The 21589-nt window shown below is 34.3% G+C and overlaps 1 protein-coding gene and 1 non-coding gene across 17 annotated transcripts in view; one reads left to right on the top strand and one right to left on the bottom strand.

Annotated features, from left to right (window-relative positions):
- LCORL (ligand dependent nuclear receptor corepressor like) overlaps positions 1–21589 on the bottom strand; it is a 136530-nt gene that overhangs the window by 97289 nt on the left and 17652 nt on the right. For all 16 annotated transcript variants that reach the window (XM_053577549.1, XM_053577557.1, XM_053577559.1 and 13 more), the window contains exon 2: positions 6274–6339. In XM_053577549.1, the coding sequence (XP_053433524.1) occupies positions 6274–6339 (66 nt within the window). The remainder of the gene's footprint in view (positions 1–6273; positions 6340–21589) is intronic.
- Positions 11820–11925, top strand: LOC128576196 (U6 spliceosomal RNA). The gene has a single exon (XR_008377300.1). It is a non-coding gene; the product is annotated as a U6 spliceosomal RNA (small nuclear RNA).

The raw sequence follows: 21589 nt of genomic DNA, 5'->3' as shown, positions 1-21589 counted from the left end.
TTTGAACATTTGGGGTAAAAGATCAGGGAAGCAAGTCTGTGCCTACGTGTGAGGAAAAGAACACCTGAGACTCAAAGTTTAGCTCATTTTATAACTCTTTCCTCACAGAAAGCATGAAAGAGAACATCAAATACAAGATTTATATAAAAAAATAAAATAGATATACATCAATAGGATATTAAATGAATTACCTTAATTAATTATAATAGTTTCACAACAAATCCAGTGCAGCCATTAAAAATGATAATCTAGGACTTTATATCTTAATCAGGTGTCCTCAAACTGCAGCCCGTGGGCCACATGAAGCGGTATGAATTGTATTTGTTCTCATTTTGTTTTTTACTTCAAACTAAGATATGTGCAGTGTGCATAGGAACTTGTTCATAGTTGTTTTTTTTTTTTAACTATAGTCCAGCCCTCCAATGGTCTGAGGGACAGTGAATTGGCCCCCTGTTTAAAAAGTTTGAGGATGCCTGTCCTAAATGATATATTAGTGAGTAAACACAACAGGCACAAAAGTGTGTGTAGTATGAATATATATTCATATGCATACATATGCACACTATGCCTATAGCGTACATGACTTTAATAAAAGAATTTTTGTGTTTATATGCAAGCATATTTTAAATTTATATAAAAATGTTAATAGAGATAGTTATCTCTGGGTAGTGGGTTTAGGATTAATTTTTTCTTTCTGGCTTTTCTATGTTTTCTATTTTTCTAAAATGAACATGCGCTAAATATAAAGAGATAATATTCTAAAAATAATGCAGACATTTATTTCCTCAGAACCTTCAGCACTTTGTATAATAACTAATTTCCAAAGGAACATACTATAAATATACATACATACATAGTAACTGTATAAACAAATAAAAGTGGGGGAAGTAAGAGACTAAAGGTCACAAGTGCAACCTGGGTTACCAGAAGGCAATGAAGTACATTACCACTGACTTCAAATACGAATATGGAAAAACAGCACATAAGAAAGGAAGGCTAAAGAAACATCAGACATGGGTTAGGTTCTTGATTTGTTAAATTTTTCCTTTGTTATTCATCAGCTCCACCAAAAAACTTAGGAAACTACAATCAGTCAGCATTGCTTAGAAATATCTCAGATAAAAATATTTAATTCAGTGTAAAACTATGCTAAAATAAAAAATGATTAAAACTAAGAGATTTAAGAAAAAGCTCTCCTTAGCCATAAAAATGGTAAAACACCAGCATGGGCACATTCCATCCTTAAGGCCGTGCTCTGCATGGATACCATTCACCTGACTGGAGACAGGTTGCTGCATTGTTCAGACAACTCTTAGCTCTATGATTTATAACTGAATAAGCTTGCTCAGCTTTAAGAAAGAATGAGCAGAAAACTTCTGATGACACCCATCACTATCATTCTCTCAACTTCAAACAATTATTTAGGGAGCACAAATATTTTGAATTCCTCTATGCCGTTTGCTTGGCCGGCTAAATAAAAGCCCTTTTCCTCTTTTTTTTTTTTTTTTAATTTCGCCGGGGCTGGGTTTGAACCCACCACCTCCGGCATATGGGACCGGCGCCCTACCCGCTGAGCCACAGGCGCCACCCCCCCTTTTCCTCTTATACACGGTGTTTAGGTGTTCATTCTCTCCATTGGGCTTTGTCTTCCTGCAAGATTTCTGGTTCCCTGGCCGGGAAGAGAGACCACCTGAGGAGAGAACAGACTCAGATGCACCTGGTAGTTGCCACCAACCCTCTGAACACCCACGTGGGGGGGCCCTGATCAGCATGTGTGATGTGAACCACTGAGCACGCCAGGGAGGCAGCTTGGCCTCCCTGTGTGGATGCCTCGACTGGGCAGAGAAGGGACCCACTCTCCTCTCCCCGTAGGTCTTCAAGGAGGAAGAACTGGCACGCAGGAACTGGGACTGGGAACTGGGCAAGGTACGATAGATCCGGGGTTTTCACTATGAGTGGAAGCAGGGGTTAATCAACCCTTGGGCGTTAAATCACCAGCAGGACTGTGGGAAGTTTATGAGAGAGTGTGAGTGTGGGTGCTGTGTGACTGAGGGCTGGCTCCTAATGGCAGGACCAGAGGAAGCCTCGAATGGGCTAAGTGGCAATTCAGGTGGGAAATCAAAGTTGCCCAGGTTAGGAAACAGGTTGGAATTGTGTGCATGTTGAGTGGTTGGAGACTAAGATGGGTACTAAAGGTGAAGTTCCAGCCCCCATTTCACAGGGTGAAATGATTGTGAGTGGCCCCAGTCTGTATTCCTATTTTTACCCTATCTGTGGCCCCGTTCTTATCCATCTGTAACGTGGGTGGTTTGTCTCAGAGAAGGAAATGGGAAATACGCAAGGAAACCCACCCAGTTGGGAACGTTGCTGAAGCATTTTGAAAAAGGGCTTACTGGAGACTGCTGTAACCTTGTCTCTGGGGAGATTGAGAACTTTTAACAGGAATGACTCAAATACCTTGACGTTCAGGTGATTGTGTTATCCTTTAAGGGTAAAACTAATTTTAAATTTATTATTAAAATTCAAATGTTTAAAGATTTAAAAAAAAAAAGTTATTTAGGCCAAGTATGGTGGCTCACACCTATAATCCTAGCACCATGAGAGGTCAAGGTAGGAGGATTCTTTGAGCCCAGGAGTTTGAGACCACCTAGGGTCTCATAGCAAGACCCCATCTCTACAAATTATAAAAATAATTAGTTGGTATGGTGGCACACGCATGTAGTCAGCTGTGTGGGAGGCTGAGGCAGAAGTTTCACTTGAGCCCAGGAATGTGAGGTTATACTGAACCATGACCAGGCTATGATACTCTAGGCTGGGTAACAGAGCAAGACTATCTCAAATAAAAGCTGTTCCTCTTCTTATTTACACACAAGAGAGAAGGACCCTAAGAGATACTTTTGGCCTCAGTAGAAAGGTATCAGAGTATAATAGGAGATAACGAGTGAACACATATAACTGACCAGATAACAACAACAACACCACACACACACACACACACACACAAAAAAAAAAAATCCAGAAATAATTCAATCAAAAATCAAAGTAGAAAAAAGTATCTGGCACTACCCAAGGTATGAATGAACTGTATGGTAAATTTTCAGCTATGCCTATAAACATGTTCTCTCCTAGTGTTCTATATTTCCAAGCAAGTAATAAAATAGTTAAACTATGGTATCACAGCAATTTTCAATATTATCACAGATCAAAATATTCCACAAGTGTTTATACTACAGCTTTTGAAAGAGAAAGATATAATAAATAGCAAACAGTATAAAACACTGAACACACAAGCAGTATCTCAGAGTAGCAATATGGGTTTTAGGCTGCCTGTACCATGAGCAACAGGAGACAGAGCTGCCAAACTGTAACCTATACTCATGGGTTTCAATGAGCTATTCCAACCTTTATAACACTGACTAGTTGCTAGGAATACAAACTTGAATACCATCATCCTGACCTCAGGCTTAAGGACACTGAAGACCGTAAACTACTAGCAATACAATTAATATAACCTATAAGTTCTTTAAAAACTACATGAGAATGATTGAAAATTGCTGTGTCCCTATATTCCTGTAAAACCCCATTCCCACTTCAAGAATAGTTTAAGAAAATACAAGTTACATGTGAAAGTGTCAATAAATTAGAGAGCCATAATGAAATAGAATTTCCTTTATGATTCTGTAATTTATAAAACTGAATAAAGTTCATCAGATATTCTATACTGTTCACACATAATATGATCAATATTACTGAAAAACTGAAGTTAGTAAAAATATATAATGCTCTTTATTTACTCAGCTACACATCTGTCTTTCCAATATTTATTAAGTTTCAGTAAGAAACATATAAAGTGTGTTTTTAAAAGTTTCATATTTTAAGAATTATCTGATACATGTTTGATAATTGAAAATAATTACAAACATAAAAGGAAACAAAAATCATCCATACTCCATACTTCAAATGTAACCACCGTGAACATTTTTGTGTCTCTACAGTCCATTTTCAATAAAACATACATTTTCTTTTTTTCTCTATAAAAATAGGATGAATCAGACTGTAGTATATTCAATGGAACTGCTTTTCTTCAATCTAACAATCCTTCCATGTCATGAATTAACTCTATGCATAACTCTAATGTTCTATATTGTGGATCTAAATTTATTAAATAGTCCCTTATTTCTTAATATATAATAGCAAAAAATGTGGAAATAACCTAAAATGGACTAAAATGAGCATCCTCTTATATACGATTTATCTTTTGCATACTTATCTGCTTATCTTTTTAAGATAGTTAAAAGTAAAACAACCCCTTTTTTTGAGAAAGAGCCTCAAGCTGTCGCCCCAGGTAGAGTGCCTGGCATCACAGCTCACAGAAACTTCCACCTCCTGGGCTCAAGCAACTCTCCTGCCTCTGCCTCCCAAGTAGGTGGGACTACAGGTGCCCATCACAATGCCCGGCTATTTTTTTGGTTGCAGCCGTCATTGTTGTTTGGCGGGCCCCGGCCGGCTCAGGTGTATGTGGCTGGTGCCTTAGCCACTTGAGCCGCCAGCGCCCGAGTCTTAGGTTTTTGATACTTATTGACAAACTGTCTCTTTTAGGACAGTTGTAACTAGGAATACATGCATACATAGGGGCCCTAAGTTTTATTAAGTAATGCACACAAAGTCCTTTTTCCTAACCATACCTTAAAAACATTAGATTTTATTTCATTTATTTTTTTCTTTCTTTCTTTATTTATTTTTTTATTGTTGGGGATTCATTGAGGGAAAAACATTAGATTTTATTATTAGAAATAAATTATTTTCAATTTGATGGTAAACCTTTGTTTTTGGAATTTGTATAGACTATGATGGCAAGCATATTAGAAGGCAGTTATAAGCATGATGCAACACTTTATGAGTATAATCTAACCCTAAAATTATAAATTGTACTCAATTTTTAAAACTTGTATAAAAATATTAAAAAACTCTCATGATATTATAAGGATAGCAAAAGTAAATAATCACAATTTTGGAAATATAGAAAAAGACATTTCAGTATGGTTTAAAGACATAAATTTGAAAACAAAGTGGTAAGAAATTACTACTTAGGAATATCCTTTAAATAAAATAGTTGAAAAGAAAATCAAAACAAGTCATATTTAATAAAAAAAAATTCGTGTTAAGTCAAAAAAAATTTTTCTTGTTATTAATCATTATCAGCATCATTACTACCAATATTACCAACCAGGAAATTTTTGCTTTGAACTACAGCAACAAAGGCTCTACTTATTTTCACAAACTGTGACAGTGAAGAACCAACTTTATAGATTATAAATACGTTGAATGGTTTAATGACTTTCCCGAACTCAATAAAATTAGGAAAAAAAAAATCAACCTCTTGACTTTTCTCAATATTCTTTTCTATAAATTCTTCCTTTGAGAAGTGTTTTAGAACACCTCTAGCTCTTCAGGTTTTAGAAAGAGATATCCTGACAAAAGACACAAAGGGAAGTCAATAGATTAGGTCACTTAGCCATAGATTCTCCCTTTCCAATATTCGTGTTTCACTAAGAAAAATATATAAAGGGGGAAGGCGGAATGGGAGGGGAGGGAGTGAGGAGGTGGGCGGATGGAGGATGATTGGTGGGATCACACCTGTGGTGCATCTTACAAGGGTATACGTGAAACTTAGTAAATGTAGAATGTAAATAACTAAGAAAATGCCAGGAAGGCTATGTTAAACAATGTGATGAAAAGGTGTCAAACGGTCTATAAAACCAGTGTATGGTGCCCCATGATTGCATTAATGTACACAGCTATGATTTAATAATAAAAAAAAGAAAAAAATATATAAAGACTATGAAAATTAAGACAACAAACAAAAATAAAAATTTGGGCAACAGCTTTGTAAAAGACACTTATTTAACTGGACGTTTATTTAAATTTAATAATTCAATTAAACAAAATGTAATGATCTGATCAATTTATTTAACATTTGTCTGATTTACAGAAATCTTATGTAAAAATTAGTTTGGGCACATGATTTATAAAACAATAAAACTTATATTACATCACTAGCTGAAAAGAAGCTTCATTTTCTACTATAATTTAATGTAATAAAAAAATTTTAAAGGTACTATGTGTAATAAAAATTTAACTATTTTAATTAGCAATTTAAAAATATTTTCTAATTAAGATTGTTTATAAATTCATGTAAAGTAGTACGAAACAACAATTTTTCATTTTTTAAACTAGGCAGGGTAAAATTTTTAATAAACTTTTGAAAATTACCTTCAAATAAACTGAGGTCTCTTCGTAGCCGTGGTCCATAAAGCCCTTCTAAAATACTCTCAAAACCTGTGTTTTTAAAGAGAGAAAACTGTATTAACTACTAAAAAATTTTAGTTTTATAATAATTAGAAACACCAACTCTATATGAACCAGCAATTAATTTAACATACTATGAGTATTACTTTTCCTACAGTTGAATTAAGCTAAACTTCACATGATGACTACCAGAAATTACATAATTGTAAAGAAATCAAAATATTCAAAAGCAAACATTTACTATTAGAACAAACAACTTTTGGGGGTGGTGCCTGTAGCTCAAAGGAGTAGGGCACTGGCCCCATATGCTGGAGGTGGCGGGTTCAAACCCAGCCGCAGCCAAAAACTGCAAAAAAAAAAAAAAAAAAAACTTTTGTCATTCAGAAATAATCCTGGGTTAAAAAGTTATGGGCAGATTTCTTACACAATAATCTTGTAGAAAGGAGAAGAATAATTAGAAGAAATGTATTACATTTCTTTCCAAAAATATTTTAAAATGGCATCTTTAACCTCAATTACATAAATGAGTGAATGTCAACGAAGAGAAACTGCTGCTGTGAAAAGTATGGTGTATAAAATGTAAATGTACTTGTGAAAATTAAAACACAACAATTTCAGCAAAAAAAATTACTAAAAATCTTGTCAAGTTAATAAAACCCTAGTTCATCAATTTCCCAAGTATTCTACTTTTTGGACATACTAATTTTAAGATTTTACAATTTTCTATTTTCAAGTCTATTTCATATGCAAACAATAAACTACAGACATAAAAGAAAATGATCAGGATGACCAAATAACTGGAAGACTAAGAAAAGAAAACTAAGGTAAACATGCGTGGATTAGTGAGGGAAAAACTAAAGGCAGCATGACAGAACCTACAAATCAAAGAAAAAGTAGATGTTCTTTAGTATTCTTTAGTATTACTTTAGTTCTACAGTATTCCTAAACTGTAAAATTTTGGTAATAGTTTTATAGAAATATTTCATGAATTATAACATGCTTTTGGAAATCATTTTAATATCTTTAAAAGCAAGATTCAACTTAGAATCAAGGTGTGTCAGTTAAAAGGTCACCAATTTTTTCATTTAATAAAACATGAACCAATGATGCATCTTCAAACTAATAATATCTTAGATTGGACCAGGTAAGGTAGTTATCATGATACTTGGTAAATTTGTACTGAGTCCCCATGATGGAAATTTCAGGTAGAAAAGTGAAAAACCATGTATTGCCAGAGCAAGCTCATATGAAAACTGTACAAAAGACATCAGTACTGGATAAAGACTCAGATTAAACATAAACTTTCTTATTTAGATATTCTGTTTTATTGTGATCAATGTGCTTCAAAAATATTACTGCAAATAAATTACTGCTTTAGGACAATATTCTGTGTTATATTAGACAAAATGTATAGCCTCTTCTCATATAAGTTCACTGAATTTAAACAATTCACATTTCCTAGCTCTATGCCTGAAGAAAAGCAAATAAGAAGATATACTTTTGTTCCATAGCATTTTTTAATTCCTTAGTAGATAAGACATGGGTTTTACACATTCACTGTTAAAATTTATTCACACTTCAGTGCTGGTGCTATTGAAAATGTTATCTTTGGATAAAAGTTTTGTTTCTTCCAAGTTTATAGAAATACAAGGGATATTTACATATTGACTTTGTGTCTACCAACAATGCTAAATTCTCTAGTTATAATAATTAACTTGTAGATTCTTAGAGATTCTTTACAGGCCAGGCATGGGTGGCTCACACCTATCATCCTAGCACTCTGAGAGACCAAGGTGGGTGGACTGCCTGAGCTCAGGAGTTTGAAACCAGCCTGAGCAAGAGCAAGACCTTGTCTCTAAAAAAATAGCCAGGTGTTGTGGCAAGCACCTACAGTACCAGCTACTTGGGAGGCTGAGGCAAGAGAATTGCTTAAGCCCAAGAGTTTGGGGTTGCTGTGAGCTGTGACACCACAGCACTCTACCAAGGGCAACAAAATGAAGAAAAAAATTCAAACTAAAAAAACAATTAAATACAGAATTACAGTATATAAATCTATCATCTAATATCTAGACAATTTTGGTCTTCTTTTCTTAACCAATCCTTATTGACTTCTTTTTCCTGTTCTCGCCTCACTACCTTGCCAGATCTCCATTATGATATTCAAAAGCAAATTCACTGATCCTTTGTTCTTTCTTTCACAATGCCTAATTTGCAGTTAAGATACTACACATTTAAATTATACAATTTGAAGAACTTTGACATGCACATACATGCATAAAACAACTGCTAGGTCAGGGTAAACACACTTTCAAGCACCATGAAAAGTTTTCTTAAGCTTGCTTGTTTGTAATCCATCTCTTTCTCCACTCACAATAGCTAACTGTTACAAAAGTAATGAAAGACTTCAACTCACAGATCCAAAAATTTCAAAGAACGTTAAGTAAATTTAATATTTGAAGAAAATCTTGAAAGCAGCCAGAGGAAAAAAGCCAAATTACATATTCAAGAACACAGGTAAGAATCACAGAATTATTACATATCCAAAATTACACACTAGAAGACAATGAAGTGCATCTTTAAAGTGATAAAAGAAACAAAGTGTCAACCTAGAATTCTATACTCAGCAAAAAATATTTTTCAAAAATATTTGAAAAAAAAATAAACATAAAATTCATTATCAGCAGACATACACTACAAGAAATGCTGAAAATATGAAGGAAATGCACCAATTCCTGGAATCACACTACCTCCCTAGACTCAAAACAGGAAGAAATAGAACTCCTGAATACACCAATATCAATTACTAAAATTGCAACAATAAAAAAGCTTCCAACAAAAAAAGTTCTGGCCCAGATGATTTCACACCAGAATTCTATTTTACCAAACCTTTAAAGAAAAGCTCGTTTGTATGTATTCCAAAACATTGAGAAGGAAGGAACCCTCTCCAATTGCTTCTACAAAGCAAGTAACACCCCATACCAAAACCAGGAAAGGACTCAACAAAAAAAGAAAACTACAGACCACTATTATTAATGAATATTGATACAAAGATATCCACTAAAATTCTAACAAAGAAAATTTAGCTGCACATCAAAAAAATAATACATCACGACCCAGTGGGCTTCATCCCAGGCATGTAAGGCTAGTTCACATACAAAAATTCATAATTGCAACTCATTACATAGAGGACCACACAATCCTCTCAATAGACACGATAAGCCTTTGACCAAATTCAGCCTCCTTTTTTTGATAAGAAAACTTAAGAAATAAAAGCCATGGATAGGACATTTCTTAAACTGATGGAGGACATTTACGACAAACATTATACTAAGAGTTAACATTATGCTGAATACAGAAAAATTGAAAGCATTTCCACTTAGAACTAGAGCCAGACAACAATGCCCACTATTGCCACTACTATTCAACATGGTGTTGGAAGTCCAAGTGAATGCAATCAGGCAAGAAAAGGATATCAAGGGTATCCAAATGGCTACAAGAGTAGTTCAAACTATCTGTGTTTGCTAACGATATAATATTATACTTAGAAAACCCCATGAAACTCTTGGAAGTAACCAAGAAATATGGCAACATTATCAGGATCCAAAATCAATGTTCACAAATCAGTGAACATGCCAACAAAAGGCAGCTAAGAATCAAATTAAAAACAAAATACACTTCACAATAGCTCCATGGAAAATGAAATACCTTACTTAAGAATGTGAAGGATCTCTACAGAAAGAACTATGAATTGCTGAGGAAAGAAACAGCAGAGCATATTAACAACTGGAAGAACATACCAGGCTCATGGCTGAAAAGGATCAATACTGTTAAAATGTCTAGACTACCCAAAGCAATCTACATATTTAATTAATGCCATCCTATTAAAATTCCATTGAAGAACTTGAAAAAATGGTTCTTTGTTTCATATGGAAACCAAAACAAAAAAAAATAGAAAACACAATTCTATGAAATAAAAACAAATCTGAAGGCATCACATTACTAGACTTTAAGTTAGTAGTGATCAAAACAGCATGGCATTGTCATAAAAATAAAAACAGACCTATGGAACAGAACAGAAACTCAGAGATAAAACAAGCCTCATATCACAATCTGATGTTCTACAGCAAACAAAAACATATACTGGGGAAAAGAATTCCTATTTAATAAATGATACTGGGAGAACTGGTTAGCCATGTATAAAAGGATGAAGGACCCACATCTCTCATCAATTACAAAAGTTAACTCACAATGGATAAAAGACTTCAACCTAAGATATGAAACTATAAAAACTCTAGAAGAAAGTATGAGGGAAACTCTTTAAAGAGTTGGGAAAGAATTTATGAAGTAGACTCCAAAGGCAATTGCAGCAACAACAAAAATAAATAAATGAGATCTGATCAAGTTAAAAAAAATTCTGCACAGCTAAGAACACAATCAACAAATCAAAGACATAACCTTCAGAGTTGAAGAAGATATTTGCATGTTATGAATCCAACAAAAAGGTTAATAACCAGAATCTACAAAGAACTCAAGCAAATCAACAAAGAGCAAAGGACATCATTAAAAACTGGGCAAAAGACACGAAGAGAATCTTTTCTCATCAGGACAGATGAATGGTCAAAAAACTCATGAAGCAATGCTCACTGTCTCTGTCAGAGAAATGCACATCAAAACCACTTTGAGATATCACCTAATCTCAAGTGACAATGGCCCACATCACAAGGTCCCAAAGCAGCAGATGCTGGGATAGGTGCAGAGAGAAGGGAACACTCAGGCACTGCTGGTGGAACTGCAAATTAGTACAGCCTTTATAGAAAGAAGTATGGAGAGTCCTCAAAAACTGAAAAGTAGACCTTCCATTTGATCCCGCAATCCCATTACTAGGTATCTACCCAAAAGAAAAGTCATCTTATAATAAGGACATTTGTACTCAAATGTTTATTGCAGCCCAATTTATAATCGCAAAGATATAGAAATAACCAAAGTGCCCTTCAACACATAAATGGATTAACAAACTGTGATATATATACACCATGGAATGCTATTCAGCCAAAAAAAAAGATGAAAGATTTTGTACCTTTTGTTACAACTTGGATGGATTTGGAGAACACTCTCGTAAGTATCACAAGAATGAAAAATCAAGCATCTCATGTACTCAGTACTAAGTAGAAACTTCAAGATTAATAAGACCATACGTGGGAGGAAAACTCAAAGAAGGGGGGAGGAGAGAAAGGGTTTGGGAAGTTCCCACCTAATGGATACAATGTACGGGTAAATGGTACCCTTTCTGGGTGAAGGTCACAACTACAACTTGGCCTTTACCTTACAAATGCAAACAAGGCAACCTAAGCATATGTACTCTCATTTAATCCAAAGAGAAAAAAAGGAAATACTTTTTTAAATGTTTCAGGAAGAAGAAATGATATCACACACACATTTAGATCTACACAAGCAAATGAAGATTCTCCAAAGATGGTCAAGATGAAGGAGAATATAAAAGATATTTTCTTGTGCTTGCTTCGGCAGCACATATTCTAAAATTGGAATGAAACAAAAAGATTAGCATGGTCCCTGAGCAAGGATGACATGTAAATTTGTGAAGTTTTCCATATTTTTATCCTAATAAAATTATAGATTTTTTTTTAAAAAGACTTTTTTCTATTTTTAAATCATCTAAAAAATAATCAACATAAAATACTCATAACATGAGTTTATAGCACATGTAAAATTTCTGCTAATCATACATCTGATAAAACTTATCTCTAGACCTTATGCACAACTCTTAAACTCAACATTAAGAAAGCAACCAACGCGAATTTTTATAACACGCAAAAGCTTTGAACAGACACATCACAAAAGAACAAATAACAAATAAACACATAAAAATGCCCAATATAATTTATCATTGATATGCAAATTAAAATCTCAAGAAAATACCATTATATTAATAAATAAGAATGTTGACATAAAAGCTGCTAACAATATGTTGGTAAGAATGCAGAGCAATTGGGCTCGGGGCCTGTAGCACAGTGGTTACAGTGCCAGCCACATACACCAAAGATGGTGGATTCGAACCCTGCCCAGGCTAGCTAAACAATGACAACTGTGACAAAAAATAGCCAGGCACAGTGGTGGGCGCCTATAGTCCCAGCTACTTGGGAGGCCGAGGCAAGACAATCGCTTGGGCCCAGGAGTTTGAGGTTGCTGTGAGCTGTGACGCCATAGCACCTACCCAGGGTGACAGCTTGAGACTGTCTCAAAACAAAAAAAGAAAGAATGCACAGCAATTGGCATTCTCATAAAATTACTGATAGAAATGCAAAATGGAAAACAGTTTGAAAATTTCTAATAAGGTAAACAAACAGTACCACATCATCCAATAACCTCACATCTACGTAGTATGTGTAAGAGAAATAAAACTTACATTTACCCCAAAATCTATATTCAAGTATTCATACAATTTCACTCATAATCCATAACGAAAATAACTCAGTGCCCTTCAACTGTTGAATAAACTATGCTACAATGAAATACTATTCAGCTACAAAAAGGAACGAACTACGGATAACATGCAACATGGATGTGTCTCAAATACATGATGTTAAGTAAAGGAAGCCAGATTCAAAATATACGTTGTATGAGTCCATTTAATATAGTACAAGAAAATGCAAAAAGCAGATCTATGCTTGTCAGTGTCTGGATGTAGAAAAGGAGATCACTGCTACCAAGGCACACAAAAACACTTGTGGGGATGGATTGTTATATCCCATGCTTGGTAAAGAACTAGTTACCCAACTGTTTGTGTGTCAGACCTCATTGAAATTACAACTTAAATTTTGCAAAAAAAAATATATATATATATATATATATTTTTTTTTTTTTTAAATATGGCATAAGAGACAGTTTTTGAAGTAGGAAAAGATGAAGGTCTTTATTGAGAATTAAATGAACTGTAAGGTTAGAATGCTTAGTGGGCTTATCCTTAGGAGCAATGAAGTCCAGGAATAATGTCAGGAATTAAAGTAAAGATAGAAGGCTAAAAATTAGATGTTAAAGTCATCACTGAATGAGGAATGATCATGCAATACAAAAAAATCTCAGGATCCTCAAAAATAAAAAGCCTTTTTGTATAGAAGTAAAATGATATGAAAGCAGAAGCACCATATAGAGTACATACGGAAAAACTATTAAAAAAAAAGCTTTATGAGAATAAACCTAAGTTTGTTATATGCTCATATGAATATGACAGTCTACAGAAGAGTTCATATCAGATGATAGTAAACCCTTTCCTGTAAAAATCAACATATAAAGTGCATATGTATGCATGCACACATTTGGAAATCAGACGAAAATGAAAAGAAATGCCATTTTAAAAGCTGAAAAGATATAATAATTATTAAAATTCTTTTAATAATAAAATAATTTAAGTTACAGCTCATGTTTACCTAGCGCAACCTCTCTCACTGAAACTGCCTACATTAAAATAACGTAAGCCACAAGGCAAAAACAGTAATAAAAGTCAGAACTCTATAAGTATATCCATAGCTAAAAGTTAACCAGTCTTTGTTAACTTCCCTGCTGCTATAACTGCTTACTTCTTAAGTGTCACATATCCTTGACAGGGGCAAGATTTTTGACTTCCTCATCACTTCCATAAATAACATTACTATTATAAAACCTTAAGAGTGGTCTTTGAGATATCTTCCAGGGTCTGCATTTGGGGGAACCAAGTGATGTCAATCAGACCAGCGGCCATACATGAGAACTCATCCAACAAGTCCTGTGGCCACCTACTCAACAAATGTCCCAGTCAAGGAGACAGTTTCTACTTCCCAACCATATCAGTTTATCCCTAAACAATAAGTAGACCCAATTCCCTAGCCCTTTGTTCACCAAACCACCTATTAAAAATCTTAGCCCCAAAATTCTCAGACAGTTGGGTATGTGGAAGCTCTCCCATTTCCTTGATTGGTATCTTGAAATATTAAGTTCTTTCTCTGCTCCGAGTCCTGCTGTCTCAGTATACCAACCTTTATCTGGGCAGTAGGTAAAAGAGACCCAACTGGGTGGTAACATCACTGGTCAATCTCCCACTTCAGTCAGGTGCTCTTATCCTGTCTCCACTTTTTTCCCCAAACACTGTTCATTCCTGGTTCTCAACCTTCCTAATGTTGCGACCCACAGGTTGAGAACTGCTGCTTTATAGGCTTCTATTCCTTGTTCCCTTCCATCCCTTCTTTTGTCTAACTCAAATTCTGTGTCTTCTAAGAAAGTACACCTAATTAAACCTTTTCTCATTAACATCTGCTGGTCTTCAATCTTTTGACTGCAAAGGCCTATAGGCATTCAAACAAGATGTCTGTCTGGTGCAAACACTGCCTGTAAGCGTTCAATACAAGATGTTTCTTTGGTGTGAATACAATGCCTTTTCGCACATTTTGTTTCTGAGCACTAGGCAGTCAAAGGTTTAAATGTCCACATACTTACTTGTGCACCATAACAATTTAAATATCTAAGTTTATCAAAGAAGTCTCTCTAACCCCAAATGCAGCTAAATTCAACGTGGTTCAGAAAACTGGGTTCTGATAGTTGTAAATTCCCAATTTGAAAATTTGAAATCAGAAATATCTGGGAAATCTATTATTTCTATAAAATAAGCCATAAAGTGGCAATCTAATGCGTATATATTTGGCATCTCAACCTATTCCACAATAGCCTCATTTTACTGGATGGATTAACAAACTCCAAACCAAAACCACAATCAAAAAACTCCTCTTTTTAGAAGATGCATCCAGTTCTGTGGTATGAAAAAATGCAGCCACCAAATCTAATACAAACAGACAAGAGAAGGAGCGTGTTTTCACCCCTTTTCCCCAGGCAAAAATTTACGTTTCCTCTATGGGGGGAAAAACTAAATCTTCTTGTGTTCTCTTCTTTGGCCCACTAATATTATTTTTGAAGCCCTAAACTTTGTTGAAAATAATCTCTTCACACACTCACATAGAAGTATATCTAGATTTAAGATTACAGATGTATAAAGCATACCAAATGATGTTGAGGTAAAGAGAGTAGTGGGTAACTCCAGCAGAGCAGAGGTGAAACTTGCTGACAAGTAATCCTACCTGAGAGTAAGTATACCATGTTGACGTGCTTTCTATACTCCCAGCTCTGCTTATCATAATGCTAATTAATTATTAAAGCTGACCTGATGGCTACAAATTTAATACTGTATTTTTGCAATAGAAATATCTTATTTTCATTACACTGTACCATACTGACACAATGCATTTCTACTTACTTGCAAATTTAGTTGCCTTTCGACAGATTCTTGAGCTGCTAGAACTAGTTCTATGTTTTAAAGTATGATTAAATGTATGCAATTATCACATAAATGATAAATTTAAGTCTTTTCCTAAGGGCACACTTAGCTAACGAAGAGTACTTCTTCAGGCAGTATTTACCTGATAAATCCATTTAAGCATGTCTTTCAACAAGCTGGTAAATTCATACACTATGGTCAATTTGCATAGAATCATAATTTACATAAAGTTTCAATACTTTGTTACAATTTTACTATTAAACACTGACTCCAGGTTTTAAATGTAATAGACATTAAGACAAAAGGTAACAACACAGATTTTAGGGTTGGGGAAGACAGGAAAAGTTCCTTCTAGTGAAGGTTTTACAGAAATAATGATGTCAAGCAAAGTCTTACCAGATGAGTTAAAGTTAGCTAGGCAAAACATGGATGGGCACACTGCACATTTAGAAAAGGAAAGCAGCACACACAAAGACATAGGGAGAGAGAACTTGATATGCTCAAGGATGGCAGTATCCAATAGAATTTTCTGTAATGACAGGAATGTTCTGAATCTGTGCTTTTGATATAGTAGCTGAAGAATACAGCAATTTTATTTAGCTTTAATTAAATTTAAATATTAAAATGTCTAAAAATTAAAAAATATGGCAGGAGTAAGGAATTCAATGTGAAAGGCAATATAAAAGGCTAGACAGATCCATATCACAAAATCCCAAGACCAGAGATGTTGGCGTGGATGTGGAGAAAAAGGAACACTTCTACACTGCTGGTGGGAATGCAAATTAATACATTCCTTTTGGAAAGATGTTTGGAGAACACTTAGAGATCTAAAAATAGATCTGCCCTTCAATCCTATAATTCCTCTACTAGGTATATACCCAGAAGACCAAAAATCACATCATAACAAAGATATTTGTACCAGAATGTTTATTGCAGCCCAATTCATAATTGCTAAGTCATGGAAGAAGCCCAAGTGCCCATCCATCCATGAATGGATTAATAAATTGTGGTATATGTACATCATGGAATATTATGCATCCTTAAAGAAAGATGGAGACTTTACCTCTTTCATGTTTACATGGATGGAGCTGGAACATATTCTTCTTAGTAAAGTGTCTCAAGAATGGAAGAAAAAGTATCCAATGTACTCAGCCCTACTGTGAAACTAATTTATGGCTTTCATATGAAAGCTATAACCCAGTTATAACCTAAGAATATGGGGAAGGGGGAGAAGGAGGGGAGTGAGGGGGAAGGATGGGCAGAGGCAGAGTGACTGGTGGGATTACACCTGTGGTGCATCTTACAAGGGTACATGTGAAACTTAGTAAATGTAGAATATAAATGTCTTAACACAATAAAAAATAAATAAATAAATAAATAAATAAAATTAAAAAATAAAAGGATGGAAAGATGTACCGACACAGATCCTCAAGAGCCTAGGACCTAGCACATTTGCCAAGCAGTTAATTTTTCTCCTAAAAGTCAGAATGAGTCATGGAAGGTCTTTAAGAAGTAAAGAAATAGGATTACCTTTGCATTCAGAAAACAAAATCACTCAAGCAGCAGTGGTTAATGACTGAAATGGGTAAAGAATAAAGAGAAGATGGTTACAAAGTTTACAGAAATACCTCAGAGAAAAGATATGAACATAAATTGAGGCAGAAGTTAACCTGAGTGAAGGGAGGTATCTCACAGCAATATTAATACAGTAAACTGGAAATAACTTAGTGACACAACTTTATTCTTTTAAGGTGTCAGTGAGAGAAATAAAGATTCTTGGCTTGAAAAAATAGTATGGCTAAGCAAACATTCACTGAGACAGAAAATCCATGTTTGTTTTTTTTTTTTAATCTCGTTTTGTTTTGAGTGATAAATAAAAAAGTTAATTTCTGACTTGTAATGCTGTAGGATGTCATATTGTTCCTACTATATAGTTAGGGTTTGTTTTATAAATTGTTAACATTTAAGTTGAGTAAATATATACTTAGAATTGAAATGTCTCTTTATTGCATTATTCCTGTGACAAGTATATAGCATCCATCTTTGTCTTTCTTTACTTTTGTTACCCTAAATCTGCTTGTATCTGCAAACAAAATTGTAACTACTCCTTTTCTTCTGATTTGTCTGAAATATTGTTTTCCAAGCCTTCACCATGAGTCTTCCTTTGTCCTTAAGGGTTAGATATGTTTCTGAAGACAACATATAGTTGACTTGTGCTTTTTATATCTAGTCAGCTAGCCTATGCCTCTTCAGTGAGGAATTCAAGCCATTCACATTTATTAAGAGAACTGATAAATATGGTAGAGTTCTGTTTGTCTTATTTTGTGGAAGTCTGTCATGCAGTCTTTTCACTTGGGCCACTGTGGAAGCTAGGCTTTGACCTTTTGTTTCTGGGTATCTTTAATTTGCTGGTGTTCTACTGTGATGGTCTGTGTGTAGTATAGGTTTGAATACTTCCTGCAGAGCTGGTGCTATAATGGCAAATTTCCTCAATGATTGCTTGTCAGTAAAAGATTTTATTTCTCCATCAAGTATGAAACTTAGTTTATCAGGATACAGAATCTTAGTTTATAAGTTATCATTTTGTTTAAGTTGAAAGTCGAAGCCCAACCTTTTACGGCTTATAAAATTTCAGTTGAGAAATCCACTGTCACCCTGATGGATCTGCCACTATTGGTCAATTGGTGCTTACTCCTGGCTGCTTGCAGAATTTTCTTATTTATTTTGACCTTGGCCAGGTTCATTACAGTATGTCTAAGAGATGCTTTGTTTGTATTGAGACAAACTGGGGTTAGATATCCATCTGAAAGGAATGTGTCTGAATCTTTGGTGATGCTTAGGAAATTTTCACTTATGACATCCCCCAGTAGGGCTTCATACTTTTGGGATGCTCTTCTTCAGGGATACCTGTAATTCACATGTTTCAACACTTCATGAAATCCCATATTTTCTAATAGATTGCACTGCTTTTTTTCTGTTCTTTTTTGATCTCTTAAAATGACTGAGTTAGCTCAAGAGCTTTATCCTCTAGCTCTGAGATTCTTTCATCTGTATGGTTTAATTTATTACTGATACTTTCTATTGCATCTTTAAGCTCCTGAATGACTCCTTTGATTCTTTAAGCTCCAATATATCTTCTTTAATTTCATCATGTTTTCTATTCATTCTTTGGGTCAATTTCTGGATTTCCTTTTGGTGGTTTTCTACTTTCCCTTCAATTCTCTTCATTGTTTTTACCATCCATACTTTAAATTCTCCGTCATTTCCATAATTTCTTTACAGTTGGGATCCTGAGTGATAGCCTCATGATCCCTTGTGGGAAGAGATTGATCTATTCTCGTTTTTTCATACTGCCAAAATTTTCTTATTGGTTCCTACTCATGTGTTTTTTATTCCTGTTCATTTCCTTCCCCTACTTATTCCTCTTGCTTCCTCCTTCTCCTTAATTTTCCTTATCTCTGTGGTTGGGTTTTGAAGTGACTGAGAGCAGCTGATGAGGAAATGTCTCTAGTCTGCCATCTTGGAGCTTCTCAAATAATCAATAGATGGGAACTTTAATTTCTTATGCCATATTTTATTCTTTAGGGTCAACAGTACTTGAATATGTTATATTACATTACTCTGTACAAATATATTATATTACTCTGTACAAATTCTGGAGGGCAGATGTAGTTCATAAATTGAAAAAATTTTTATAATTCCAAATAGTAAATATTTACCTTAAAGATTCACCTCTGTTGAACCTCACACTCAGAGGACAGAAAATTTGAGGTTTACCAGAATATTTCTCTTCCTATCAAGACTTTTATAATGAATACTAGAATCATTGTTCTAATTACCTTCTACCATTCAGAAGAGAAGACTATACTAATTCTACTTAAAATTCTTCAGTGGATCTCTACTGGCTATAAGATAAATTATAAATGCTCTAAGATAACATATGTGGCATTCTTTGATTTAATTCTGTCTATTCTCCAACCACATTTTGTATCATTCTATCATATGTAAATTACATGCCACTTAAGAAATAACTAACCCACTACATGTTTTTTACTCATTTGAGCTTTTATTTACACTATCTGAAATGTCTTTTCCCTATTCTGTTCACTTTTCAAGTGTCCTGTCTTCCAAACATTTTCTTCTGGTTTTATAACTAACAATTAACGAACTATATTAAACAACAGTTTGTTCACAAATAGAATACAAAGACCTGGTATAAAAGTAAGTACTATATCTTGGTATCTCAGAGCCTTCTCCCATCTTATTTGTCAGAATTCATTGTTACTAACATCATTTTCTCCAAGCATATTCATATTCTAATGTGATTTACAACGAGACTTTTAGGAGAGAAGAACTAGAATGTTTAGTTCCTTGACAAAAAGAACAATATCACTGCCTTTGTATTAGTCTCAACAATATCACTGCCTTTGTATTAGTCTCAGGATCTGTCATAGTGATTCACTTACTAAACTGCAGTTGAATTTTATGGCTGATGGAGGATTTGGCTGACGAGAGAGAGAGAGAGAGAGAGAGAGAGAGACAGATAGAGAGATAGAGAGATAGACAGATATCACCTATACTTAACATAATGCTTTTTCAATAAAGAAATACCACGGTTTTTAATAAGATGACTAATGTAAAAATGTGCATTTGTAGAAAATTGACAACGCTTTAGAGAACATTAAAACAGGTAACAAAGAAAGTTTCATATATTAAAAAATACTCATTTAAAGAATAGATGAATGTCATATTTATATAGTATAATATTATAGAGTACTGAAAATGAATAAGCTATATCTACAAGCCAATCACATGAATGAACCACATAAACAAAACACTAAGTTAAAAAAGTTAAACAAAGGAATACATACTATATAATCCCATTTAAACGAAGTAAATATAATATAATATAATCCCAAAACAGGCAAAAATAATCCATTGTGTTAAAATGTCAGAATACTATTCACGTTTCGGGGTAGGGAGAGATTACTGACTGGATAGAGATATGAGGGGTCTTCTGGGCTTCTACTTCTTGTTATGGTAGTTGTTAAACCAGCATGTTTACTTTGTTTACTAAGGTGATCTGATACTTTTTCTATGTATATTTTTAAAAAGACAAAACAAAATATGTTTGCAAAAAGCAGCAATGGAATAGCAGCTACTGTAATCCAGAAAGAGAAAACAAATATGCAAAAGCCCTGAGGCAGAGCTTGAGGATCTAAAGAGTTCAGTGTGACTGTAAAATGCTGAAGACAATACAGACACTCAAAATTACTGTGAGAATTAAAAGAGATAATTCATGCAATATCTGGCACATCATTAAATGTTAGCTGCTATTATTACTATGCTACTATTAACTACAGCACTGTTTGATGGTGGTACTCAAGGTAGTATGAGAAGCAAAAAGGCTAAAGCAGTACAGAAGGAGCAGCTTATGCTTTGCTTTCTAAACCACATTATTAAGAATTTATCCTAAGGTCACTGAGAACCAAATAAAGATTTTTACAGAAGGAGTAATATGTATACATTTGAGTTTGGAAAAATTATCCAATGAAAAAAAGACATGAACCTTAAAAAAAGAAAAGATATCAAGAAGAAAGGAGCTATCAACAATCTTACAGAGTAAAAGGAAGAATGAGAAAGGCAATGATTGAAAATCAATATGTAACAACTTTTTTTTGGAATTTTTGGCCAGGGCCAGGTTTGAAACCACCACCTCTGGTATATGGGGCCTATAGGGCCGGCGCCCTACTCCTTTGAGCCACAGGCGCTGCCTAATATGTAACAACTTTTAAGAGAAGAGAAGAGTTTGCAATCTTCTCATAGTTACACAGTTAATAAGTGACACCTACAATATAAACATAAGGTTTAATAGACTGCAAAATTACAATTTATTACAATAATACAATGTACTACTTTCTGTATAATTTTAACTCTACATAAATGGCAACAGGACATTCT

This window comes from Nycticebus coucang, chromosome 23 (assembly GCF_027406575.1).
Source record: "Nycticebus coucang isolate mNycCou1 chromosome 23, mNycCou1.pri, whole genome shotgun sequence".
Classification (NCBI taxonomy): Eukaryota; Metazoa; Chordata; class Mammalia; order Primates; family Lorisidae; genus Nycticebus; species Nycticebus coucang.
Note: the sequence above shows the minus strand (reverse complement) of the source record. Positions and strands in the feature narration are given on the sequence as shown.